The sequence below is a fragment of the Carassius gibelio genome, chromosome B6 (genome assembly GCF_023724105.1).
Source record: "Carassius gibelio isolate Cgi1373 ecotype wild population from Czech Republic chromosome B6, carGib1.2-hapl.c, whole genome shotgun sequence".
NCBI classification, from domain to species: domain Eukaryota; kingdom Metazoa; phylum Chordata; class Actinopteri; order Cypriniformes; family Cyprinidae; genus Carassius; species Carassius gibelio.
The window spans coordinates 26,658,774-26,686,676 of NC_068401.1; the positions used below are offsets into that span (position 1 = coordinate 26,658,774).

The 27,903-nt window shown below is 37.1% G+C and overlaps 2 protein-coding genes across 6 annotated transcripts in view; one reads left to right on the top strand and one right to left on the bottom strand.

The window, feature by feature from the left end:
• The window catches only part of LOC127959601 (protein unc-50 homolog), a 922,469-nt gene that overhangs the window by 772,792 nt on the left and 121,774 nt on the right, over positions 1-27,903 (top strand). The window lies entirely within an intron of this gene.
• Positions 1-27,903, bottom strand: part of nbeal1 (neurobeachin-like 1) — a 50,579-nt gene that overhangs the window by 15,157 nt on the left and 7,519 nt on the right. For 2 of the 4 annotated variants that reach the window (XM_052558851.1, XM_052558850.1), the window contains exons 3-31: positions 25,610-25,701; positions 22,286-22,447; positions 20,895-20,976; positions 20,579-20,706; positions 19,161-19,243; positions 18,617-18,702; positions 17,085-17,427; positions 16,899-17,005; positions 15,413-15,496; positions 13,750-13,833; positions 12,837-12,935; positions 11,538-12,112; positions 10,358-10,490; positions 10,149-10,268; positions 9,690-10,076; positions 9,065-9,154; positions 8,789-8,963; positions 7,972-8,105; positions 7,724-7,883; positions 6,886-6,988; positions 6,636-6,792; positions 5,463-5,621; positions 4,636-4,795; positions 4,027-4,115; positions 3,142-3,684; positions 1,954-2,129; positions 1,494-1,782; positions 381-692; positions 58-207 (exon numbers count right to left, since the gene is read on the bottom strand). In XM_052558851.1, the coding sequence (XP_052414811.1) occupies positions 58-207; positions 381-692; positions 1,494-1,782; positions 1,954-2,129; positions 3,142-3,684; positions 4,027-4,115; positions 4,636-4,795; positions 5,463-5,621; positions 6,636-6,792; positions 6,886-6,988; positions 7,724-7,883; positions 7,972-8,105; positions 8,789-8,963; positions 9,065-9,154; positions 9,690-10,076; positions 10,149-10,268; positions 10,358-10,490; positions 11,538-12,112; positions 12,837-12,935; positions 13,750-13,833; positions 15,413-15,496; positions 16,899-17,005; positions 17,085-17,427; positions 18,617-18,702; positions 19,161-19,243; positions 20,579-20,706; positions 20,895-20,976; positions 22,286-22,447; positions 25,610-25,701 (5,262 nt within the window). The remainder of the gene's footprint in view (positions 1-57; positions 208-380; positions 693-1,493; positions 1,783-1,953; positions 2,130-3,141; positions 3,685-4,026; positions 4,116-4,635; positions 4,796-5,462; positions 5,622-6,635; positions 6,793-6,885; positions 6,989-7,723; positions 7,884-7,971; positions 8,106-8,788; positions 8,964-9,064; positions 9,155-9,689; positions 10,077-10,148; positions 10,269-10,357; positions 10,491-11,537; positions 12,113-12,836; positions 12,936-13,749; positions 13,834-15,412; positions 15,497-16,898; positions 17,006-17,084; positions 17,428-18,616; positions 18,703-19,160; positions 19,244-20,578; positions 20,707-20,894; positions 20,977-22,285; positions 22,448-25,609; positions 25,702-27,903) is intronic. The other 2 variants (XM_052558853.1, XM_052558852.1) reach the window with 1 other exon arrangement.

The following is a 27,903-nucleotide window of genomic DNA, read 5'->3' on the forward strand; positions in this document are numbered from 1 at the left end:
TTCAACAGATCAATTACTTTCAAAAAAAGTGTGTAAAAAGTGTAGATGTTTTTGCACCTGAAAGCGTGTCTTGCTCTCTCCTCTCTCTCGCTCCCTGCGGTGCAGTTTGAGCATGAACGCCTCATAACAGTCCTTCCAGTAGAGAGCCATGTTCTCATGACCCTGACTGAACGTCTCCAGCTCATATTGCTTCATGTAGGGTATAATCTTATAAAACAGATGCACAAAACTCAGATTTATTAACTACAGGGTGCAAGAGTAGAAGAGTAGAAGCCAAGCAACTACTGCAATGTATTAATAGTTAAACATATTAAAAATAGAACATACATGAGACATCACCCAGCTCAATATCACAACTAGTGTATTAATACAGGTCTTACATATTTATCCAAATAGACCCTCCACTCCGGAGAGCTGCAGTACAGCTGGAAGTCCTCGAAGAAGGATGGGCTCCCGTTGGAGTCGGGGAGCGAGGGGAGGTGCAGCTCCATGTACAGGAGCTTGTGGACTTTAGACAGGAGGGTACGGAGGAGAGGCACTAAAAACGAGTAGGTCTCCCCTGTCCGCTCCTCGCTCACGGAGCGCCTGAGGATCCCCTCCACACGGCCCAGAAGATAACAGGCCTCGTCCTGAGAGTCCACCGTCTTCGTCTGCAGGATGCCATTCAGTTTGGCCGTAGCCATGGCACACACCTGCCAGGATGAGGACCCATGTGAATGAACTGAAGATCTGAGTACGTTTATGATTATTAGTTCAAAAGTTTGGGCTTGGTAAGGTTTTCTTAGTGTTTTGAAAGAACGCTCGCCTTTATTTGATTAAAAAATAAAGTACAGTTTTCTAGTGAAACAGTAACACTGTAATACTTTCCATTTGAATATATTTATAAAATGCAATTTAGTCCTGTAATGCAAAATTGAATTTTAGTGTCACGTGATCCTTCAGAAAATATTTTAATATGCTGCTCGAGATTTGCTGCTCGAGAAACATTTCTGATTATTATAAAAGTCGAAAACAGTTATGACTTAATTTCTTTGTGGAAACCACAAGATTCAAGAGTCTCTGATGAACAAAGAGCAGCATTCATTTAAAATAGAAAACAGTTGTACCATGTAAATTACTTTGCTGTCACTTTTGATAAATGTAATGCATCCTTGCTAAAACATAATTTGTGACCCTGGACCACAAAACCAGTTATAAATAGCACAGGTATATTTGTAGCAATCGCAAACAATAATACATTGTATGGTTCAAAATTATAGATTTTTCTTTCATGCCAAAAATCATTGGATATTAAGCAAAGATAATTTTTTAGGAAAGATATTTTGTAAATCTCCTACCGTTAATATATAAAAACGTAATATGCATTGCTAAGATCTTCACTTGGACATCTTTAAAGGTGATGTAAAAATCTCAATTTGAAAGAAGTTCAAAGAAGACCCTTATGACTTGTTTTGTGGTCCAGGGTCTCATATGATGACTTTATGACCTCTCACCTGTGGGTCTTCCTGTGCCATGAACCCAAACAGCAGCCGTAGTCCCACCTGAGACAGCTGGAGCCACTGCGTCCCAGAGGCGTACCACACCATCAGCCCGTCCATCAGAGTCACCATCTCTTCCAGAACCTTCTCAGTCCACAGAGCGGGATTCACCAGCCCCTCGGCCTGCAGGAAGTCCTGCACCACATGCAGAAGACGCACCGCGTTCTCCGTGTGCTGCGGCAGCGTGGCCGTCGTCGCCTCTCGGTTGTCCGTTACGGCCAATTCCAGCATCCTCTCCATCAGGCTGGAGAGAAAGACATGAGAAGATGCGTGAACAACTAAACTGTTCAAATCGATTCTGAATGCAAACATATTAAACTGAAAATTAAGCTCTTGACTGAGAATAATGTATTTTGGTGCATCACAAGCATTGAGCAGCAGTTCCAAAGAAAGCACAGGGTGGATGTAGTCTGACCTGAGTTTGATGTGGTCGACGGGCAGCAGCAGCTCGTTGGCAGTGCCCAGTTTGGTGAGAGCGGAGAACACCTGCCCCCTCTCCAGCCAGGCGGCGTCATCTGACCCCTCCACCCCTCTCCACATGACACACAACACCATCTCCAACAGCAGACGGGACAACTCCTCCTCCGCACGCTGGGCGACAAGACAGAGGCTTACATCAACCAATCACTGACTGCAAATGAACAGACATCGGCTCTGGATAATAATAGTATTTTTGAGGAAACTTAAAACTATTAGTAATATATAAACTATAAAATATACAAAATATTATATTTAAAACCCATGGTGTTTTGGTGGAAACTAAACAGTTTATTATACCTACTTGCATGGGACACAATTATAAATATATTAGTAAAATATAAACTAGTATATTCTATGCCACTACCTTTCAACAGTTCTGTGATGGAAATATTTTTTAATGTTTCTTTTTTAAATAAAAGTCTGATACGCTCAGCAAGGGTTGCACTGATTCGATCAAAATACAGTAAAAGCAATACTACTGTGAAATGATTATCAATGTTGAAAGACTTAATATTTTTGTGGAAACAGTGATACTATTATTTCAGGAATTCTTAGATGAATACAAAGTTCAACAGAACAGCATTTATTAGAAACAAATATTTTGTAACATTATAAATTTCCTTACTGCCACTTTAGATCAATGTAATGCTTTCTTGCCAAATATACATATTCATTTTAAAGAGTAGTGTAATTATAATTGCTATTGCTTTTGTTTGCTAAAACAATGTTTTGTTTTGTTTTTTACCACAAAATCTGTGTTTTTTAATAAAGCTTTTATAAAACAATAAACAGTAAACAATATAACACATCAATATTTGATAAACAATATTTAACACAATTTTTTAAATAAAAAATATGGAGTTAATTCATATAATAAATCAAAATACACAACTATTCTTGCGAGTAATTAAAAAGTGGCTTTAAAAAGTGGCTTTAAAAAGTCACATTAATATTGAATGTGTGCGGTGTCATATAATAAGTATTTTACAGTGCATTTATATGTGGCTCATCTATAAATTATATTTTAGAGTCACTTCATACAATCACCAACAGTACTATTTATCAGATACTTCTTGTTAAAATAAATAGTATGACACCAAGCAGTAACGCACATCAGTCTCACCTCACTGTTAAAAGACTCTCCCAGGGACACATTGTCACTAAACAGGAAGCTGTCATCGTTCAGAGAGGAAGCTCCTGGGAAGGGCTTTGTGTTCTCCAGAGGAGACGGTGTGCTCTGCATGCTGCCCGGAGTCTGACTGCCGCTGTCCCCGTGATCAAACAGATGCAGCTGGGACAGGTCCAAAGTCAAGACCCCAGTTTTCCCGCCCCAGGTTTTGGGTGTGGGTGCATCCCCTGGTGTTTCAGAGAGGGACATCAGCTCTCCGTTGTCCAGGCTGTCTATGGACCTGCTGTCTGAGGCGCTGTCTCGCTCCTCAAGCCTGTCTCCCAGAGACCTGCGCTCAAGAGGAGGCTCAAGACGGTTTCCTCCGCTGCTGCGACTAAGCTCCAAACTCCCCAGGCTGCTGGCGTCACCTCGGCCTGAACCAGAACCTCCGTCGCTCCCGGGGCTCCGGACAAACAGACTCATTAAAGTGCCCTGCCAACACGTCTGCCTGGAGATCTGCAGCGCTGCGTCCTGCTGAGACTGCAGCAGTGCATACACCTGCAGGAAACAACAGAGGGATGTATACTGTAGGCTGGAAACATGACTGGACAGCATTTCATTTAGTGCACAGTTAAGGTTGTTTTTTTTTGCAAACACTATTTATTTATATTAGTTAAAGAGAAAGTTCAACCAAAATTGAAAACTATGTCTCATGTATGCAAAATATTTAAAATATTTTTTTTTTCTTCACACAAACTCTTCTTGTGCTCCACAGAAAAAAAAAATAACTTGCTTGTTTTGAGTGACACTCTTCTTTTCTGAGCTATTCCTTAAAATATATGTTTTACAAAGATTTTAGCACTGATAACTGTGGTGTATTCACGTGATAAGTGCTCTCACCCTCTTGCATACAGTCAGGCGAACGCTGGGGCCGGCCTTATGGGTCAGCAGAACCACATCCATCAGATCTTTATAGTTTATAACAGTATCTAGGGGACAAAGAGATTAAACAAGGAGGGTTTCACATCACAAATTCAGTGCGGCCTCATACGGGATATGCTTAATTAAAACAAAACCAAAAAATTGTTACCTAAAAAAAAAAAAAAATAATAATAATAATAATATATATAATAATATTAATATATATATATAAAAAAAAACGAATTATTTAGAATTAATATAAATTTCCAAGGCCACATTTTTTACTGATGTACTAAAATACCTGAAACTGAAATAAAATGAATGAAAACTACATAAAAATACCAAAAATACACAAATTACATAGGAATAAAAACCAATTCAAAATACTAATACAAACTATATTTAATAAAAACTAGTATCTTAATGACACTGAAATTAAACTCTGATTATACAGAGCTAGCAAAAGAGACATAGAGAGTAATAATAGCAATTATTACAATTTTTTATATTATACACACACACAAACAGACACACACACACACAGACAGACAGACAGACACACACACACACACACACACACACACTGACCAGTAGACAGCACTTGGTGAAGGAGGCACTTGATGAGGGTGGAGGTGAGGTGCAGGTCAGAGAACAGCAGACTGAGGCCTGAGTATCCCACGTCCCTCAAGCGCAGTCTCTGCTTGCTCTTCTCATACACACGGTCACACTTCAGCATCTGCTCGAACAGCTGCACAAACACACACAACAACATTCAGACTAATAACACATGCATCTGACAAAGATTCATATGAATTCAGCACAGCCATTAGCATATATTTTATAATGCAAAAGGCATCACATAAATCATATTAATAGTTAATTAGAATTCTAATATGAATATTATATTGTGATATATTTCAAATGATTAGAATGAATAATAAGTCAGTTTTACATTTACTGCTGCAGTGTAGTTGCTAAGGTGTCAAAGCAGCTGATTATAACACATAACAATATTTGCTTTGGACTTTCTTTTGTTGTAAACGGTGCTTGATTGGTGCATATTTCTCTCCTGATTCAGACAAGACCATTCTTTCACTGGAGAAAGCAATATTATAGATATTTAAGCTGGCTTAAAGTTAAAAACAACTTAGTGGTGTATTATTTCTTACGAAAAATTGCAGCTTTTCACTTCACAAGATGTTAACTGATGGACTGGTGTGGATTATTGTGGTTTTTATCTACTGTTTGGACTCTCATTCTGACGGCACCCATTCACTGCAGAGCATCCACTGGTGAGCATGTTGAAATAAACTCTGAGGGTGAGGACGTTTTCAGCAAATTCTCATTTTTATGCAAACGATTCCTTAAAGTTGAGATCTCTAACTGACAGAAGCTGCTCAGAGCATGAAGTGCACCTTGAAGACGAGCTCTCGGAGGTGGTCTGAGTGTTTGTTGTTGAGCAGCAGAGCGTAGCAGGAGTCGACCGCTCCTGGTTCAAACAGCAGCAGGAAGAGCTGGTCCCGCGCCGCGCTGGTCTGCAACAGAGTCAGCAGCAGCTCCAGGATCCCACACAGCTGCAACAGCACACACACACACGTCAACTCCATGCTTCGTTAATGTTTATTGCTAATAAGTGATAAGAGCAGGAGAAACCGGAAGAGACTGCGATTGAATGAATTGGCAGGGCAGTAAATCCAGTTTGCGGTTAAGCGCACTGAGGTTTAGGAATAATTAAATGGAGAAGGTCAGAGGATGTTTGCTACTGATTAGAAAGGGCAAATCAATAACAATAAAGGAGAGTGCTTCTTTCCTAGTCTCTCTCTCACACACACACACACACACACACACACACACAGACAAAGAGTTAGACGTTACCTTATCACCACACAGAATGTGAAAAATGGCAGGTAAAAAAAAAAAAAAACGTACCAACTTGTTGTTCAGAGTCAGTCAAAATTTTTTTTTTTTTTTTTTTTTTTTTTTTAAGGAAACCTTAAATGCTTAAATATTTCTGTTGAAACATTTTTGAAATATAAATTTAAATGCAATATTAATTACATAAGATATTTTAATTTGTAATTTTATAATACAGCAGCTTAGAGTTATTTTACTAGAATATCTTCAATTGAATATTAAAGCTAAAATAATGCTCAAGGAAAATAAAAAATTGGTAAACCAACTCGTGAAAATACAGAAAAATTCCCTGAAATTTAGTCTTGCAGCTTAATTTAAACTTAAATTAATGAATACCTTGCTAACTTTGTAAATAGTTGTAAATAATAAACTATGCACTGCAGTTGTGATGATAAAGTACACTCTTTTTAGTAATAAATAAAAAAGTGCGGCCCGAAAGGGACGGTGATCTTTCATTTAATGTTACTTAATATTTTGTTTCTGATACATGTCAATCAAACAAACCTTAAAACTGTATCAAGGTTTATCAATGAAGCAGCAATGTTTTCAACATTGATAATAATAATTATCATATTAGAATGATTTCTGAAGATCATGTGACACTGAAGATTGGAGGAATGAAGCTGGAAATTCCCAGCAGTGAATTCTGAGAAACTGCATCTTCCTCTTCTCACCTGCTCCTCGTCTCCAATGGCAGCGATGTATCCCAGAATGCTCTGGATCTCTTCTTGGGTGGTTCCCTTGCTGATGTAATACTTCAGGAGGCCGCAGAGAGAAGCTCTGATTGTCTTGATGTCGTCTTCGCTCAGATCCGCATCTTTACTTCCAGAACTAGAAAGGAAAGAGAGAACAGATCTGATGGAGACTGACTGGATGGAGAACAGCTGTGAGGAGATAAAGGGATTGTGGGAGATGTAGTCTCACCCATAATAAAGCCGAACTGTGTCCAGCAGGAACTGCACTCCATATTTCTTCCTGAACTGCTTCCTGCTGTCTTTGATGACGGTGGACATGTACTGGATGTGACCTTCACCGTGAAAAACACATCAAGATCAGAGTGAACAGAGACCTCTGGAAGGATCTTCCCTTGCATTTTCTTCATAGGGAAATCCGTCTTCCAGATTGTGTTTAGTCCAAAGATTTAAACATGATTTAAAAAATAATATATATAATATTTAATATAAATTAAAATCACAATAATTTGATGCTTCTACAGAAGAATATATTATTATTTTATAATAATGTAATTTATTTATCAATTACGAGTAATCAATTTAGTAATTCATTAAAACATTAAAATGAAAAAGCTAAATAAAATTATTGCATGGACAAATTAATAGACAATTAAAACCTTAATTTAATTGATTTTTTACAATAAAAAAAAAATGAAACTATACATTACAGAAATAATAAAAAAGGCATTTACATATAAATAATGCATAAAACACTACTCAGTGTGTTTTAAAATGTAAATTAATAAAACCGTAAAGTAAATTAATAAATAATTTTTTATATGCACCAATAAAAAACAAATATGCTTATTTATTTGACAACCAAAAAATAATATAATAATTTTTATTATAAATTGTTTTTGCTATGTATAAAATGAATGGGATTTTTCTCTACAATCATAAATCATTAAAATATTTAACAAAAATAATGACAATCAGTTTGTGTAACAAAAGCATGCATGAACAAAACCATTTGCTTGTTTAAACACATAAATGCAGCATGAATAAATCTCCCTAACACACACACACACCGATGCGCAGCGGGAAATCTCCTTGGTTCCAGATGCTGAAGTTGAAGAGCAGGTGTGTGTGGAGCTGCTGCAGGAGCTGTGAGTTCTTCTCATGCGTCATCTGCTCGATCAACAGCTGAACCGCCACCAGCACGCTCACGTCCACCAGGAACGCCGGCAGCTGCGTACACACACACACACACACCGACAGCGAATGAAGACATACACAGTGAAGGACTGAGGAACCAAAGGAAAGAGATCTATGGTACCTTCTGCAGCAGAGCTCCTAGCGTGGCCACAGCGTGGGAGTGCAGAAGGGTTTCCTGGTTTATGGGATGCCTCTGCAGGAAGTGCTTGATCACCAGCAAGAACGTCGCCACCAGATTCTTCTCCAATCTGGCCTCTGATTAATAAATGTTCACAAACATCATATCACAAGATTATTAAGACCTAAAGAGGCAGGCAGTGACATCTTTAAGATGCAAAAGATCAGTCACACAGCAAGCAAATAACACTGTTATTGTAGCATTAGTTATATACTATTTATTCATATTTTTAATTAGCTATTACTTTTTTATTTTGATTTTTAATATTAATTTTATGTGCTTTTGTCTTTTTTGACTATTTACTTCTTTACTGTTTCTACTGTAATTATATTTATTTCAGTTTTACTTTATAAAGTAATAATTGTAATATATACTACTTTTTTTTTGAGCTTGACATTTAATATATATAATCTTTTTTTTTTTTTTTTTAGCTTTATTTCTGATCATGCAAACTATTTTTACAGTCATAAATTGAATCATAATTGCAGAAAAGGAGCAGGTGAGATGCAAAAGATCTTTTACTTTTTATATTTTCCCTTTTTTCACTTTTGTTGTTTTAGTAACTTTAGTAATGAAACTTAATTAAATTTAATTACATTTAAAAAAAAAAAAAAAAAAAAGATTTTCTCATTTGTATTCATAATTTTCGTTTTTAATTTTTTAAGTGTTTTTATATAATATTTATATTCTATTTTGGCATTATTTCTATCAATTAATTTTTTTTTATAGTTTTAGTAACTTATCAGGAGCGTGTGCTCACCTGACGCTCTGTTTGAGGGCAGTATGACCCAGTCTCCATCAGCGGGTGTGGCTGAGTCAGGGGTGATGAACTCTGACCCCGAGGGGTCCACGTGATCTACATCAGGGGTTAACAAAGTCAACTGTTCCAAGACTGGGAGCAACACAGGAAGCCCTCCAACACAGTTGATCATGTCCTACAATAAGAGAGAGCTTGTCAACAGGAGAAGAAGAAGAACTGAAGACACACTTGGACAGATTACAACAGTCAGAGCAGAAACAGATGAAGGATACACACTTTGATATCCCAGTTGACCACTTTATTTCCTGTCAGGCGACCGTGGAGCATATTAGGGGACAAATCCAGACAAATTGGGTTCCTACATGCCTGTACATGCAAAAGGACAGTAATCAGTGTGTTTATTTTTAATTTTGGCCACTTGTGTCTCTTCCACCCACCAAGGCTAAATGTACTTGATCGAAAATATTGTGAAAAATTATTACAACTAAAAATAATTATTTTCTGTTTTAATAGATTTTTTTAAAATGTCATTTATTCCTGTGATCAAAGCTGAATTTTCCCAGAATTTTGATCTTCAGACATGAAAATCCAACATAAACATCTGAATTATTACATGTAGAACTATAAACAAGGCAAAAGAATCTGAAATAGTCACAAACTATTTAATATTAATTAAAAAATATTATTCATATGTTGATTTATCACTCAGTTGTGGTGTCAAGTTTCAAAAATTTAATAAACTAAGTAATTAAACAAGACAGCAGGGACATGAGATAAGATGTCAAAAGAACGTTGAGATAAAAATATATAAAACCCATTTAGTTAAATATAACATATTATCCCTGTGCATGATTTTATATAGCTCAGCTCTAATTTAGACTGACCTATAAAGGCAGCTCACCTTTGGAGAATAGTGTAGCAGAAGTTTGGGCGCCAGATCTCCGAGTTCAGCCTCTTGACTTTTAAAGGGAGAAATACAGTTTGGCCCTGTGCTACAGAGGGCTTTGACGTGACTGGCTTGAAGGGGCTCGTGGAAGACCATGACGCTTCCCAGCTGCCCTTGCAGTGAGGTTGGACTGCCCCACTCACTGTCCTGAGTCCCCGCCGAAATCAGTTTGGTGACAGACTCAGGTTTGGTCCCTAGCAGCCCGCCCCAGCCCGGGAGGATAGCGCCAAAAGATGAGCGTCCGGAGGAATTGCCTCCAGAAAACGGAGGATCTGGGATCTGAGAGGGAGGAGGCGTCGTGGTGCGGTGACCCGCTGAACCGATACAGCACGACGTGAAGGCCTGAGAGAGAGATACACACAATAAAAGACTTGATCGGACTGACACAGGGAGATTTGGGAGGTTTTCAAATACCTCAGTCATGGTCGGGTACTTTAAAGGTGCTGATAGTTTCTGCTGTCCATCCACAAAGATGTAGACCAGACTCTGGCCGAACGGCCTCTTCCCCGGCACGTGAACCACACCAATACTGTGCTAAAGGTCAAGCACAAACCAGACATCAGTTAACCCATGGTAAATAAATACAAATACAAGTATGACTCTTCTTTGGTCATGTGACTCACCCAGAGCGAATCACAGAAGCAGTAGTCAGGCAGCATGACGGTGACGTATTCTTTCTTAGTGCACACCGCAACCACAAGCACTCCGGCTGAACTGATGAAGGCCTCGAACCCGGTGCCGCCCGGGGTGAAAAAACTACACAAAAACATACCACATAATAAAGCAGTCCACATAGCCATCATAGTGCAAATAAATAATATACTACAATTAAAAGGGACACACACACACACTGGAGACTGCAAATTTTAAACAAAAATTTAAAAAAAAATAACTAAAAGCATAAAACAAAAAATTAAGAAGCTAGAAAAAAAATAAAAAACAGCAACATGTAATGCAACAGCTAAATACACAAAGTGCCGAATACGCAAACAGACAAATTAATAAAAAGTAGGGCACACAAAATACACAAACTTGTCCTTTTAAAAATTCACTCCTATTCTTTATATATAAAATATATTATACAATATTTTGAAAATATTTGTAATGATTGTATTGTATAACTGTTTCTAAATTGTACTTAAAAAAAAAAAGAGTTAAAAATTAAAGAAAGAAAAAAAATAACTAAAAAAACAAACATATCTTGGTGCTAAAATACTATCATTCAAAACTGACAATAAATTGATACTTTTATTCAGAAAGGCTACATTACAACTGATCAACAGTGATGGTAAAGACAATATTTCTATTTTAAATTAATAAATAGAATATTTTTAAACTTTCTATTCATTAGATATTGTATTTATGTGTATTATGGTTTAAGTTTTCAAAAAAAGTTTTTTTTATCCTCATGATAATAATAATTTTTCAGCAGCAGATCAGCATATCAGAATGATTTCAGAAGATCATGTGACACTGAAGACCGGAGGAATGATGCTGAAAACTCAGCTTTGATCACAGGAATAGATTATATATTAAAATATACACAGAGAATACAGTTTTTTCAAACTTTTTTCATTATGGTTTCTACTGATTTAAAAAAAAACATATGAATAAATATAGCCTTGGTGAGCACAAGACACTTCTTAAAAACATTTTTTTACTTGCGGTGGTGTATATAATCAAAATATATATATATATTTTTTAATTAAAATAAATACTAATAAAATTGAACAAAAGTCTGAAAAATGTATTTTTTTTCCTTCTTTTTTTACCCACCAAAAATCACCAACACACCAATCTCACCTATACAGCTGCTTCCTCTTCTCTCCTTTACTGGGCGGGCCCAGCTGATCTTGGTCCAATGAGAGCCAAGCAAAGAAGCTGAAGGCGGAGCCTGGCCAGCGGAGGATGGTCGGCACGGCGATGCCAGCCATGGGTGGTGACAGATCAAAGTACTGCATGGCGCTCTCCATGCCCTGTTTGCGCAGCATCCCCAGGAGCGCCCGCAGTACCGGTCCCACATACGGGTGAGCGCCGCCCGGCTCGTCCTGACGCAGGAGTCTCAGCAGATTCTGGAGCTCAGAGGAACTCAGCGACTGGCTGCCTAAAGATCCCAACAGGCCCACCAGACTCTCAGCACAGGCCCGGTGCAGCCGCTCGTGTCTCTCCAGAGCCGACAGCACCACCAGAGTCATGCAGGAGTTGACACAGGTGGCTCGCGTGCGCCGGTTCAGACCGCAGATGCGCCGGAGCCAGTCGGCAGTGAAGATCTGCAGCTCGGCAGAGTCCAGCTCTGGAAGCCACTGGATCAGGAGCAGGAGAGGCTCCACATTACTGATGCCCAGGAGACCCACGGACGAATGCTCACCCTCAACAGCCTGCAGGAAGACAGCCATGAAAAAACAGAAAGTGAGTTCAAATCTGGATCAGATCACTCAAGACAGATGGAATACCAAGTGTAAGCATCCTGATTGTCTTCTTCATAGCTGCACCAAACAACAACAGTTACTGAATTCAACTGACTTGAGATGAGTAATGACACTTTTTAGAGAAGAATTTGAATTTGTCTCATATTTATGGAAGCCTGTTTCTGCCACTGAAACTGCACTTCTTTTTTTTTTTTTTTACATCTCAAAATTGCTTCGTATAAATTCACAATTCTGACTTTTTGGGGGAATTGTGAAATATAACCATGTCATGCAAATTGTGATATAATCTCACAATTGTGAGTTCTTAAGTCAGAATTGTGTGATAAACTATAAAATTGCAATTGCAGGAAAGTCAGAATTGCAGGATATGAACTCCCAGGATATGCATATCTCACAGTTCTGACTTTACAACTCACAATTGTGAGTTCATATTACACATTTCTGAGAAAAAGGTCAGAATTGCGAGATAAAAAGTAGCAGAAATGGGCTTCCATACATATATGATGCACTTTTAAAGTTTTTTATTAATTTTTTTTACTGTTTTGTTTTTAACTTTGAAGGCGTTTTGATGTATATTGCATGAAGCGATATAGAACAAAAAGGCGCATTGACTTGAAAAAATGGGGAGGATAACATCATGTGCCTGACAGGAAACAGGAAGTGTGGGACTCACCATGTTCATGAGTTCCTTCAGCAGGTGTCTGGACGGTTGACCCAGTGACACCAACACCTCATACAGGTGAGTGTAGCCAATCCGCTCCTTAAACACTTCCTGCAAGGGAACGAGGCCATTTATTTACTATAAATAATTCAATGACTAGTTCAAGACCTCTATCTATCCCTAGTCTCATGCACTAAAACTAATAGCATTAAAACATGAATTGGAAATATGATTTGAAATAAAGCTAAAATGATTGGAGTATGTTTTACAAGAAAATTCAATTTCAGCCATTCTACTCCAAAATGTCACATTTAATTCTATAAAATTAGTTGTGAAATTTGCCAGCAATTTCTGAGAGAAAAATTCTAAAGTTTCTTACACCATTTCTGTCATAATTTAAAACGGATCCTAAAAATGATTTTAAAATTCTTTCATATTTCCAAGTTTTCCAATGAAAATTATTTCTTAAGATCCCTTTGTTCTACTGCTAATTATAACAAGTATGTATAACCACACTACCATTCAAAAGTTTGGGAGTAGCAAGATTTTAATTATTTTTTGAAAGAAATTAATACTTTCATTCAACAAGGATGCATTAAATTGATCAAAAGTGACAGTAACAACATTTATGATTTCTGTCAAACAAATTATGTTTTTTTATTATTATTCAAAGAATCCTGAATAAAATAGATCAAGATTTCACAAAAAAAAAAAAAAAAAAACATTTAATCAGAACAATTGTTTTCAACATTGATAATAAGAAGAAATATTTCTTGAGCAGCAAACATCATATTGAAACGATTTCTGAGGGATCATACGTTTATTTTTTATGTAATAATCCTATTATAAAACATCACTTTAGGCCCATTCCAGAAATGCATCCTGCACATAAAGTCTTATAATAGATCACTTGATTATAACAAACCTTTGCAGCAGGCGACTTGTGCATCACAGTGGTGAGAGTTTTGATCGTTGCCACGGCAAGAGAGTCAAGCCTCCCTTGGAACACCTGATTGGAGGAAATCACAGTCAATCAAGAGATTCAACCAATGACTGAAGACTCAGAAGTACAGCATGAGGCCTATTCTATTCCTGCCCTATCTGTTTACTTTGCCATGCAAGTGATGAGAAAATAAAGCCATGACTAATGGCAGAAATGCTACAACAGAACCATGCTTACATGAACAGGCAGGAATAGAATCAGACACTGTGGGTAAAAAAAAAAGCTGATTATCAGAGCGAAACGGACTCTGATATATACAATATCAGACCATCAGAGCTCAGATCTGAAACTCAAAACTCCCCAACACCAACACAAACACCAAAAACAATGTATACCCTCCACAACCCCAAAAATCTGTCCAGCCACACCGTGTCATGAGACTCCTGATTGGCTAATTGCAAAAATCACATGACATTCAATCTGCCATTGCAATTGGCTAGTTCATTAGGTATAAGAATATGACAAAGACTGGCTGGAGAGTGATGCGGCAATAAACTGAGTAAGACATGAAATCAAGGAGGTACTTCTATACAGCGTAAAGCTGAAGTCACAGCATCCCAACCCTGTTACCAAAGCACCAGAGGACAGGCCAAGGGGGACGGGAGGGAAACAAGCAAAGCAAAATATATCACATGAGATGATTATTGAAAGACCACTCCATTACAAGCTTCTACATGAAGAGATAGACTAATAACTGTTCTGCTTCTGCAACGAGGAAGCACTGAAAGGCTCATGAAACAGGGCGGGTCACTTATGGTGTCAGATTATCTGGATATGACACTCAGTGTTGTCTGGTCACAGTGCAAATACAAATGCATGCATAAGACTGGGTTATAGAAACAAAAATTTACCATTTTAAATATATTATTTACTATATATCGTTTTCAATGAGTTCATATAAATGTTATGGAAAAATTACCTAACAACCACAACAAAAAAAGTTCATTTTAATGTGTAACTAGTGATAGGACAATATTTTAGCCAATATTAGACTATAATGAGAATATCAGAATATGCCAATATCCATATTCAGTTGGTTGATTAACATAATCAGAAAACACTTTAAGAAAAATTTAGTATACTCTATTTTTTAAGTAAATCTTGTAATATTACGTGCAATTTCAAATATTTCACATTATTTTAATTGCAGCAAATTAATGTACATTATTTTCCATTATTAAACTGAATTTTTTATGTTTTATTATTTGTTATATTAGGACTTTATAATATATTCATTATTATCTAAGTAGGAGTGTCCATCATATATTATTGTACATGAATATTATAAACTTTTTTAACATATATGAAATAATCAATATATATATATATATATATATATATATATATATATATATATATATATATATATATATATATATATATATATAGGCTCACTATAGATATTGTTATCAGTTAATTATTAAACAAATTAAAATTTGAGTTATGTGACTCACAGTGACCCTGCTCAGGTGAGAGAGAGAGAGAGAGAGAGAGAGAGAGAGAGAGAGAGAGTCTTGTCCTGGAGTGGTCATGTGGGCGGCGGGGGGCGTGGTTTGCGGGAGCGACAGGCACAGGTGGGCGGTACCTTAATCTCACTCTCTCCTGTCAGTAACCTGTTGGTTAAATCTTTCTGGTCCTTGTCTGCGGCTGTGCACCTAGCGTTAACCAGCTGCCGGACGGAGCCGACCGCAGCAAGCACAGACGGGCAGATGAGAGGAAAGTGCAAAGGGTTAAGGTTAAAAGGTAAGAGGTCAAAGGTCATGGCCCTAAGTGCCTAGGTGTTCCGTCTCTAAAGGACAGAAACATGCACGGATAGAAGGCAGTGCTGCAGTTCTGATACGTGTACATGCTGTAAGATGATAAGCACAGTGAGACAGTTTTAATAGCAACAGAAGTAGTAAAGGAACAGTTAATCTGAAACACACAAATATTCACAAATAGATAAAAAGAAGGATTGCAAATATTTGCACAAAAAACTGACTGGCAAGACAAATTATTGATAAGCACACAAGGAAAATCCTGCAACTGAACACACTGTGAGTTAAACGACAGTAAAGGAGTCTTTAGATTCTGACTGGATCTAAAACAAACAGATATTCCTCTCAACCACTACAATGTATACGGCAATCGGTCATTAACAACCTGAAAAAGTCCTTGAGTGTCAACAGAGCTCAACTTCTGGGTCTCGGAAGAATTCAATTAAAAACCTGAAAATAAATCTTTTAGAGATGACATCTATCTCTCATAAGAGACCTACTATGATTTTAAAGCTGCCGAATTCTGTAGAAGTCAACTTCTTTTGACTACATTATTAAAGGATCACAGTTAACTTCTGAATATTAGTATGTTAGGGTCATATGTGCCCTTAGGGAACTCATTTACATTAAAAATATAAATAATTATATCACATCTTGTTTAACAAACTAATGAAGGCAAAATAATCTATCGTTCAAAAGTTCAGTAAGTGGTCAGTGAGATCATGTTTTTGAAAGAGTCTCTTATGATCACCAAAGCTGCATTTGTTTGATCAAAAATAATTAAAACAGTAACACTGTGAAATATTATTACAATTTAAAATAACTATTTTCCATTAGAATTTATTTTAAAATGTAGTTTATTCCTGTGAAGCAAAGCTGAATTTTTCAGTAGAAAAGCACTGAAACAGAAATATTTTATAACATTCCAAATGTCTTTACTGTCCCCTTTGATCAATTTAATTCATTGTTGCTGAATTAAAGTGTTATTTCATTCAATTTAAATTCCAGTATAAAAGACAGCAGTGGTGTTGTCTAATAAGAAAATACATTATTATTATGTCTTTTTAAAGTCTTATGAGAAGAGTAGTGCATTCATTCCCTCAAAACAGACATGAAATCTTTCTTCCCCCACAGATTTTCAAAGGCTTTTGTCCTGTGAATCAAATATTGATTCATCTTGGAGAGGCTTAGGAGGAAAAATTCTCTGAATGTTCCCAAAACAAAGAAACCTGAAAAAGGGATTGTAGTGACTCAGAACTGAATAAACCTGAATGCATGTCGGTCAGGAATCATAGCATCTGTAGAGGAGCTCACCTTGCTGTTCTGCAGGAGTCGGGTCAGATGCTCAAAGCAGTTACTGTTGAGGAAGATGGCCTGCAGGACGGGGCGGTCGCTGCACTCAAACATGTCCTGAATGGTTTCTGAGTGAAACGGAGGACAGGATTCAGAAGAGAGGAGCGGTCGAGATTAAAGTTAAACACGAGTGACCGATCTACTCACCGAGCATGTTCACCTGTAACCCCACGAAGCGGCTCTCCCAGTGCCGAGAGCGGGGCGGCGACGGGTGACCTTTGACCTGCGCTGTGGCGGCAGGGTCCGAGTTGAGCAGTTTGAAGTAGCTCTCCAGCACAGAGCTGATTTCCACCTGTCTCTGATCGGAGCTGCTGGCCAGGAGCCGGTGAACTACCTCTCTCAAACAGCCCAGAGTCAACAGAGACTTCCTGTCAGGAGCCTCACTGTCCCAGTCCTCTCCGTCTCCATCTCCACTCAGACACTCGCCGGCACCCAACACTCCCAGCAGCACCTCCATCGTGGCCGGAGAGATGGCCAGCAGGGCGTTACGCTGATCACAGGTATGACCCATCGAAAAGAAGAGTGAAGCACATCATCTTGAACCTAAACCACCTCACATTCTAATTCCACTGACATCTTTGTAGGTGATTTTAGTGGAACATTCACACCTTTCAAAACAGCTAAAATGGATCTTAATTAATTAGAAATGAGTACTTTATAGACATGTTTTAGAAGAAATGTTTAAGAACTATTACTTAAAAATGTGCGCTCATGCTGTGAGACACTGAAAACAAAAACAGCTAAGTCATGAGCATGAAAAACACTGAAAAACAATACAAAAATTGTACTGTCAAATGATTCATCACATCCAAAATAAAAGTTTTTGTTTACATAATATGTGTGTGTGTACTGTGTATATTTATTATGTATATATTAATACAGATACATGCATATTTAAGAAAAATATATGTATATATAAAAAATAATATTAATATTAATATATTTATGTAAATAATTTCAAAATATATAGATTTGATATATAGATATTTACATATAGATATATAAGATTTATAGATATACACAATACATAAACATTATGTAAACTAATACTTTGGAAACGATTAAATCGCGATTAATCGTTTGACAGCGATATTAAAAACAAATAAAATAAAAAAAAAATTTGCAAAAGATTTAGATAAATGTTAAGCATGTCAAATGTAACAGTCACGGCATCAATGACATTTGCATATTTGGGCTTCACTCTTGCATTTATTTGCATACTTAATATGACTGGTCTTGTTTTTTGCAATTATTTGCATGCTGTATTGCAATTGGTCTTCTTTTGTTTATTTATTTGCATACTATATTGCATCTGGACTTCTTTCTTGCAGTTATTTACATAATTATTTGTAAAATGAATTGCAACTGGTTGTCTTATTCATATTTATTTGCACAAGAAATTATGACTAGTCTTCTTCCTTGCAAATTTTTTTAGAAAGAATTGCAATTGGTTTTCTTTAATGCATTTAATTGCATACTAAATTGTAAATGGTCTTCTTTCTTGCTATTATTTGCATACAGAATTGAATTTTTTGTATGTGTACAATTTTTATACTACATTGCAATTGGTCTTTATTGCATTCTGAATTGTGACTGGTGGAAATGTAATTTCACCAGTTAACGCACCATTTTATCTCTAACTTCAGCTCTATTTTTTTGCTGCAGTGGCATGATCTCACCTGTCCACCCGCAACAATGGCTCCAAACAGGTGCAAAAGGCAACATTTAAGACTGTCCTTCAGGTGCTCACTCTCCTGAAAACATTCTGAAACACACACACACACACACACACACACACACACACACACACAAATGAATGAAGAGATGTCTGTTTTTTATGCAAATACCATGCAAAAACACACTGAATTATTTCCTTGCATTCTTCCTGTTGTCTCTACAGAGACCCCCAGGGTTTTTTTCGTTTGTTTCATTATTACTCATCAGCCCCTCAGTGCTATAGACTCAGACAACAGAACGTGAGATAATGACAGCATTAATGCACAGGTACACTCAGAAACAGAGTGACACTTCACATCTCTGACACACAGATAAGCGGCGTGAGTTTCTAACCACAGGAACACTGAAGCTGCTTTGTTTAGAGAGCGCTGGTTATGTGTCATCGCTGAAGGCCAAATGATAAACAGCAGATCTTATCAGTAAATAAACACACCACGTGCCCCACAGGGTTCATCCAGTGAAAGAGAGAGAGAGAGAGAGACTTACGATAGAAGAAGGGCACAAACTCTACAGTGAGCAGTGCGGCTTTAAACTTCTGTCTGCTTCTCTCCACAGTACTGAGCTGCTGTCTGCAAGAACACACAGACCATAGACCCATCACACACACTTCAGTACAAGATCTCACAATCCTGCATTTGACCTTATATGTTAAATCCCCAAGATTTAAAGTCAATATTTCAATGATTTAAGAACAAAAATGTGCATATCCGAGGTTATCAGGAAAAAAAACTAAAACATTTAACATTTTTTCATGTTTTATTTTGATTGTCTATATAATTTAAAAACATACATTTTAATTTTGTAATTATTTTTATGAATAAATCCATTATTTGCAAAAATCCCTCCAGTTGCGGTGGGAGTGTAAAATAAATAAAACAAACACTTAAATAAGCACATAAATGTATTAATGAATTAATAATAGTGAATGTATTAACCATAATATATTGATTTAAATATTAAAAATATAAACTACTACATAACATTGAAAAACAAATCTATTGAGGAGATTTGAATATGTTAATATTTTCAGTGGCATTTGTTCCACAAACACAGGTTATCTTCCCCAGCCATGTTACCTGCCCTCAAATAACCTTTCAAACACACACACACACACACACACACACACACACAAAGACGAACAGCTCTTCACTGAACCTGTAGAACCAGACTACAAGTGTTTATTGGTCAAACACAGCTGTGTTTTTCACTTCATATGTGTGTGTTTGCCTCATTTGACAGTGTGTATCTGTGTGGATCATGTTACTGAATAACAGCCAGCTTCACTGGATTGAGGGCTTTTGGTTAGCAACACCTAAACAATACCTTGTAACATAAACCTTCACATACTCATTCTCTCCACTGGCCGGTCGTTATTGTGGTGCCGAATAATTTAAGCAACATTTACAAGCATTTCACTGCAGACAATGATTTCAGAGGTGAAAAGTTTTAATATGATAAAAGATTATGAAAACAAACATTTCTTTCTTTCAAATAACACACTGACGAATCATTCACAGGAAGACCAGGAGTATTTATTAAGAAAGTAAATGATTTACTCTTTCAGTAAATGGTTTTGATTTACCGTTGACTCTGCACCGCTATTTTAAACAGAGCAGCGGTTCATTCCACAGATTAGCAGCACGAGGAAACGTCTGGATTAGTACATGCTCGTACAAAGTGATTAACAAATGAGGCCGTGATGTCCTATTACTGAAGCATGACTGGCATTTGACAGCTGGGATGTTTACATACAATGCATTTTTTTGCATGCGAGAAATGTTCCCCGTTTGACAGTTAGGTGACAGTGTCGTAAGACGCATCATGTGTCATCAAAAAGAAATATTTCGGTAATTTCTGAAAAGCTTCAGCTGTGGGATCTGCATGGGTTGCATATCATATCTCACCCGTGAATGCCATGCCTCCAGTTGTGATAGGGATCATACAGACTCTCACAGAAGGCCAGAGCGTGACGGACAAACTCCTCGGCCTGTGTCTGATCAGCCAGCTCCTTCTCTTTCGTCTTACTCTTCAACTGAACAGAGATAAAGAGAGTCGACTTACTTTAATAATGCAGAAATACTGGGGGAATAGGGAAGAGGGAAAGGAAAAAGGAAAAGAAGAGGGAAAAACAGTACTGTTTGACTACCTTTAAATAAAAGGGACAGAAAGTAACAAATAAATGGCTAAACAGAAAACTTGATTTTGAAGCGAGTTCCAGACCTGTTGGATGTAAAGTGTTGTCATGGTGATGATGTGGTTTATGTAGGAACAGGCGCCGATCTCTTCCACATTTGACAGGTTCCTGTCAGACAAATCACACAGCTGTCAGTGTGTGTGTGTGTGTGTGTGTAGCAGTACTGGACAGACTGCCGTGTGACAGGACCATTAGTTCTAGCTGTCAGAGAGATTCCCCACCACCCCGTGATCATAAATAACACACTGACTGCTGCTGAAGCAGGACGTCCAGCTGACGCTACAGATACTGTGAGTGGACAAATGACAACATCTTACTGAGTGGACATGCATGTGAAATACACGTTCACTGAAGAAGACAATATCGTCCCAGGAGCTACAGTAAGGTTATAACGTTTGCCATCGGTTAGATGTTTTTAGGCTGCATTTATTTGATTAAAAATACAGTAACGATAAATTACATTGTGAAATATTATTACATTTTAAAATAAATTTTTACTATTGTAACATTTGAAATTGTAATTTATTTATTTGATCAAAGCTAGATTTTCAGCATCATTACTCCAGTCTTCAGTGTCACATGATCCTTCAGAAATCATTATGATATGCTGATTTGCTGCCCAGGAAACTGATTATTTTTGAGGAAAACAATGATTTTTCTATTCTTTTAATAGAAAGTTCAAATGAACAGCATTTATTTAAATAGTATATATTTTGTAACATTATTTAGAAATGTCTTTACGGTCACTTTTGATCAATTTAATGCATCCTTAATTTCTAAGATATTACTGAACCCAAACTTTTGAATGATGGTTGTAAAATGTAGCCATCTAAAATTAGCATTATATATTCAAGAGTTTGATTAGAGTCATGTTAAACAGCCTTAAATAAAGTTATCTATGGGATTTACATTTACATTTATGCATTAAGCAGAAGCTTTTATCCAAAGCAACTTACAGTGCATTCAGGCTATACATTTTCTGACCAGTATCTGTGTTCCCTGGGAATTGAACCCATGACCTTTTGCGCTGCTAACGCAATGCTCTACAACTGAACCACAGGAACACAATATCCTCATTAAGTGTGTGTGTACATTTGAGAAGCAGCTGCCATTCGAGCAATAGCACTTTGGGACCTTAAAAGTCTCGATGTAAAAGTCGCTGAAAGTGGAAACCATGTATGAAGCCTCGGCAGCAGGTGCTCGGAGAACTCTTGAAACATACAGCAGGATCACAGGTGTCCAGTTTCAGTTTTTACTGAGATTCGGTGCACTTCATTATTTTCATAAGAGACTCTATATGCAAACAGTTCTTTTACTTGAGTAAGTTTGTGCATTAAGCTTGAATACTGATCCATTTGTGCAATGATTTTTCTTAGTCATAAAGCGCTTCTCTCCCATCAGCCCCCCAGAGTCTGACCTGCAGATGACGATGAGGAACTTGAGGAGCAGGAGGGCTAACGTCTGCTGCTCGGGCTCCAGTCCCTCAGATGCTTTCTGCACACACTGCAGCAGCTGCAGACGCAACACCTGCAGGATGTTATCAGGTAACAGCGTCATGACGGGTGGCGTCTCTTCCAACCTGCAGAACACATGTAAAATCACCAGAAATTAGGGCTAAATATTGACACAAATTTCACTAACTTGCAATTCACAATTCACAAACTCGTGGTTCGATTCACAATTCACAAACTCGTGGTTCGATTCACAATTCACAAACTCGTGGTTCGATTCACAATTCACAAACTCGCGATTCAATTCACAATTCACAAACTCACAATTCGAACCACAATTCACAAACTCGCGATTCAATTCACAATTCACAAACTCACGATTCGAATCACAATTCACAAACTCACGATTCGAATCACAATTCACAAACTCGCGATCTGATTCACAATTCACAAACTCGCGATCTGATTCACAATTTACAAACTCGCGATCTGATTCACAATTTACAAACTCGCGATCTGATTCACAAACTCAGGATTCCATTCAAATTCACAAACTCGTGATTAGATAAAAAATTTAGAAACTCACGATTAGCTTGAAAATTCACAAACTCGTGATTCGATTCACAATTCACAAACTCGTGATTCGATTCACAATTCACAAACTCGTGATTCGATTCACAATTCACAAACTCATGATTTGATTCACAATTTACAAACTCATGATCCGATTCACAATTCACATACTCGTGATTAGATTTACAATTTATAAACTTGCAATTCGCTTCAAAATTCACAAACTCGCGATTTGATAAAAAAAATCATAAACTTGCGATTCGAACCACAATTCACAAACTCACAATTTGATCCACAATTCGATTCACAATTCACAAATTCGCGATTCGATTCACAATTCACAAACTCATGATCTGATTCACAATTCACAAAAACTCAGGATTCCACTCAAATTCACAAACTCATGATTAGATAAAAAATGTGGAAACTCGCGATTAGCTTCAAAATTCACAAACTCGCGATTCGATACACAATTCACAAACTGACGATTCGAATCACAATTCACAAACTCCCGATCTGATTCACAATTCACAAACTCAAGATTCCATTCAAAAATCACAAACTCTTGATTAGCTTCAAAATTCATAAATTCGAGATTAGCTTGAAAATTCACAAACTCGCGATTTAAAAAAAAAAAAATTCACAAACTTGCGAATTAATAAATAATTCACAAACTCACGATTCCAGTCACAATTCACAAACTTAAGCTTGCAATTCAGTTAACATACTTGTGAATTCGATTCAATTCTGATCTCAATTGGTAATAATGGAATTATAATAACTTTTGAAAGATATCATTACATTTCTACACTAGATTGTTGTTTAAAATATAAACATATAAATGGTGGTTATGAAACATTGTTTTCATGATGGATTTTTTCAAACATACATGAAATATGAAAGAAAGGTTTAAGGAAAAATAATATGTAATATATTACATATTTAAAAATTCTTGGAATCAATATCAGTTCACCAAAATGAGAATCTATTAAATAAATGATCCTTTTTCAACACATCCCTATTATAAACGCAGAACCATTATAAAATAGTCCATATATATTGATTATGATATCTAAATGGAGCTTTTGTGATGCTTGAATCCCCTTGGGACTAATTGCATTGAAAATGAATACCAACATATGGGGTTTGAAGGCATAATTGATGACAGAACTGTCATTTTTGGGTGAATTACTCCTTTAAAGCACCTCTGGGATTAGTAATTCTGCAGTCCTGACTGTGAAGGCAAATACTTTGCACTACAAGAGTGTGTTTTTTTCCCATCTGTGTGAGAAGAACAGCACAGCTGCAAAGGAGAAAAACCAATAAACCCATGACAATCCCATCTCCCACTCCGTCTGTCGGTTCCTGGCTCTCCTCTCGCTCCACATTACGTAATGTCATTTGACAGCCTAAGCACTTCATGATCACATGACCACAGCTGGGAAAGCGAGAGTGATTTTCTCATGCCACATACTCTGCACTACCACCGCATAAATCCTTCAACGCTGAACACTCTCCCTCTTTCTGTCCTTCAGCCTCTGTAACGGTCTTATTTCCCACTTTTATTTAGTTCTAGACTCTTCAATTTATTTTCCATGCAGACACACACATAGAGATAGGGCTGGCTTGATTTTCTCTGTATTGCTGCTCACTTGCATCAGAACGTGACCTTGATGGCAGGGGTCTGTTAAATATGTCAGTGGATAATGAGCCATGAATGTACACAAACCGACAACTAAACAAAACAACCATGTGATGTGTCCATAATATTAAGCCATTAAATTTAGCTCATTAAGATTAACAGAGGTTAGCAGTTAAAAAAGTCTGTTTAGTCTCATATTACACACCGACAAACTACTCAAAAGTACTGCCATTAATTAAAACTAAAAAGTGTTACTTTATTTCGTTACTTAAACTTTTAAGGCAACACTTCACATTTTAAATGTAGTAACTTCAAGTACTAACATTACAAAAACCAAAATAAAACTACTAACACAGCAAAGATACAACAAAATTATTACAAGTTAATACAACTTAGCTTATATTAAAGTCAAAACCGAAAATATAAAAATAAAATCTAATTCAAAATAATAACAAACACTATTCACCATTTTTCCAGTACATTTTTGTCTTCCTGTATGGATTTTTATTTTAAATAAATATATTCGAATATTCGAAATGCAATTTTTTTTTTTTTTTGAAAGCCCTAATTCATATGTGCATTCTTAAGTAAATACAAATATTATTTGTCTCTTTTCACTGCAAGATGGGACTTTTATTTCTACAGCTGCGATATTTTATGTAATGTTGCCTCTAACACAAAGGTGATTGGCTCTTTTAACTCTAGGCGGGACTACGGCTGCCATATTGAGCATTATGGTTACACCCATTCATATACAGGTATGTAGTGTACTAGAAGGCCGACTTCCACTTCTACACAGTTCTACACAGGGAGTGATTCAGAATACAAAACTACATACTTTCAAAATCTGACTGAATAAGCTCCAAGGTGGACCAGACTTGATACCAACTGTCAAAAGACTGGCTATGCAAGACTTTAGCAAACGTTAGTCCAGAAAAAACTGAAAAGATGTGACAAGAAACTGTGAACTTAATCTCATTCTTTTGAGCAAGTATTCACTTGATAATGGAGGTTTAAGTGCATCTCAGATGGTTAGATTGATGGATGAATGTAGCTAGACTGCATTAATGTCTACCTGGTTGGTGGTTTCTCGAAATCCACATCCAGGCATCTCTCGTAGGAGTTGATGAAGATCTCCAACCAGAGTTTCAGGTAGTCTGGGTCCTTCTACAGGTTTCAGAAAACCGATAAACAACAAAGAAAAAGGAAAGTGTTAATCATGGAAAGAATTATTCATGGAAATGCAATCTGCTGCTAGGTGTGCCTTTATGCTCTTGGCAGACGCTTTTATACAAAGTGACTTGAGTTGCATTCAGGTATACCTTGTCATTGAGCTACAGGAATGATTTCAGTTAGATAGGCATCTTTCTAAGGTGTGTCCAAATGTTTTAGGTTTAGCGGGTGGATAATATCAGGTGCGACACGAGACACCTGACAACTAACAAACTGGCCTGACCACATTCCTGCAGGAATCGCCAACCAGATACCCATTCCAGCATTCCTGAATACAGACGAGCTTGACCTAGAACAACGCTCCTTAGAAATATCCACACACAAACCCTTTCACACAGATTACCACGTGCAGAATTAAATCTGGATCGATAGCAATCTGAAGAGCTGTTCATGAAGCATGTGACACTGTAATTGGCGTGGCTGGAGTGTATCACGACTCAATGCGGCCGTTTGTGTGGTCAATGTTTAAGCTGTTCTACACTCAGACATCCAGAACAGGAAATCATGCTTTAAAATTCCTCTCGGTGAGCTCATCAGAAGAGAGCTATGCACATCTACAGCAAAAAAACAACTGACCACTAGGAGATATGGACAACACAACACCAAAAGGAGAGTGTTTTGGATTTTTCCAAACACAAAAAAACAAGTAGAATGTGTTGATGCATGCGTGGAAAAGAAAAGCCCATTCATTTGGGATCGAGCGGCAAGACACATGTCTATTGAGGTCTAGATCTGGCTAAAGGTGGCACACCCTGTTTATTTAGAGCTCACGCCCCAGAGCGGGCCCTGCTTGCTCCTGATGCCCTTTCCAGCTGAAGGGTGTGGGGCGAGTCGGTCACATCCACCTACCCATGCATGTCAAGCTCCCAATTAAACGAATAAGCGGTTCTTCTCCTTAAACTGGTAAACTTTAACTTTAAGTCGCCTTTTTTATATTTTAACCCTGGGGGAAATGATTTTGTTGTAACTTGTTTTGTTTGTTCATGTCAAATTGGTGTGGCTTTTGTGTGGGATTTAAGTATCTGACAAATGACTAGCACCTAGTACTAAGAGTACTCTATTCTGAGGGCTTATTTCAGAAATGATTACGTGTAGAAAGAAAACTCCCTGAGATTGGCTAATGTGAAGCATCGCTAATGCCGGGTGTATGACCTACAGCCACAACACTGAGCTCACTCTTATCACATGGGCAAGACATTCTGTCCTAAGACACGCCATAATGACTTGTCTTCAAGTATGCAGCATATTCTCTCTCCTGTGATCATTTCCAAATCTGTTATCCTCTCTTTCAAGAAATAGGCTACTGCTGGTTAAATGTAACTTTAGCTTGGGATGTTGTCAGTCTCCACAGAGAATAACGCCGCCTCTCCCCTTTGATTTGTAAAAACAAATGAAACATGCATTTACAAGTCAAGCCAACGAGTATTTAAACTTGTCTTGCTGTTCTAAGTCTTCTAAAGCAGTGTTTGTGTTAGCATGGTTGCTAAGCTAACAACATGATACTTTAACAGTCCTAAAACAACCATTTTTTAACTTCTGTTTCCATCGTCCCAAAATAAAAAGTTGCCTGAAATGTGGTCTGTGGATAAAGCAAGCTCAAAATAATGTTTTATTCTTTGACATAAAATGCATCAAATAGTCCATTCATGTTTTTTTAAGCTTTTTGTGTCTTGAAAAAGATGGTTGCTAGGGACATTAAACATCATCACACTAAACAGATAGAGTAAAGTCACTCCCTCACTTTGTGAATAACACAAAGTGTCTTGCAAACTTTTTTAACTCAAACTTTCTAGGTTGTAGATTTTTAATACAAATGTAAAGAGTTGTTAATGGTGGTGACACTGAAGTCACATGACAGTGGTGTAGTTCATTCATGGCCTTTTTAGCTTTTTACTTACAGTGATTGGGCAAACATTTATATACTCCTTTCAGATTATACAAAATGTTAATAATTTTAACAAAATAAAAGAGGCATCAGGAAAATTTAGAATATAATTTTTTATTTACTACTGTCCTGAATAAGCTATTTCACATAACAGATGTTACACTTATTCCGCAAGACAAAATAATGACTGAATTCATAAAATGTATTTGTTCAAAAGTTTACACACCCTTGAATCTTAATACTGTGTGTCA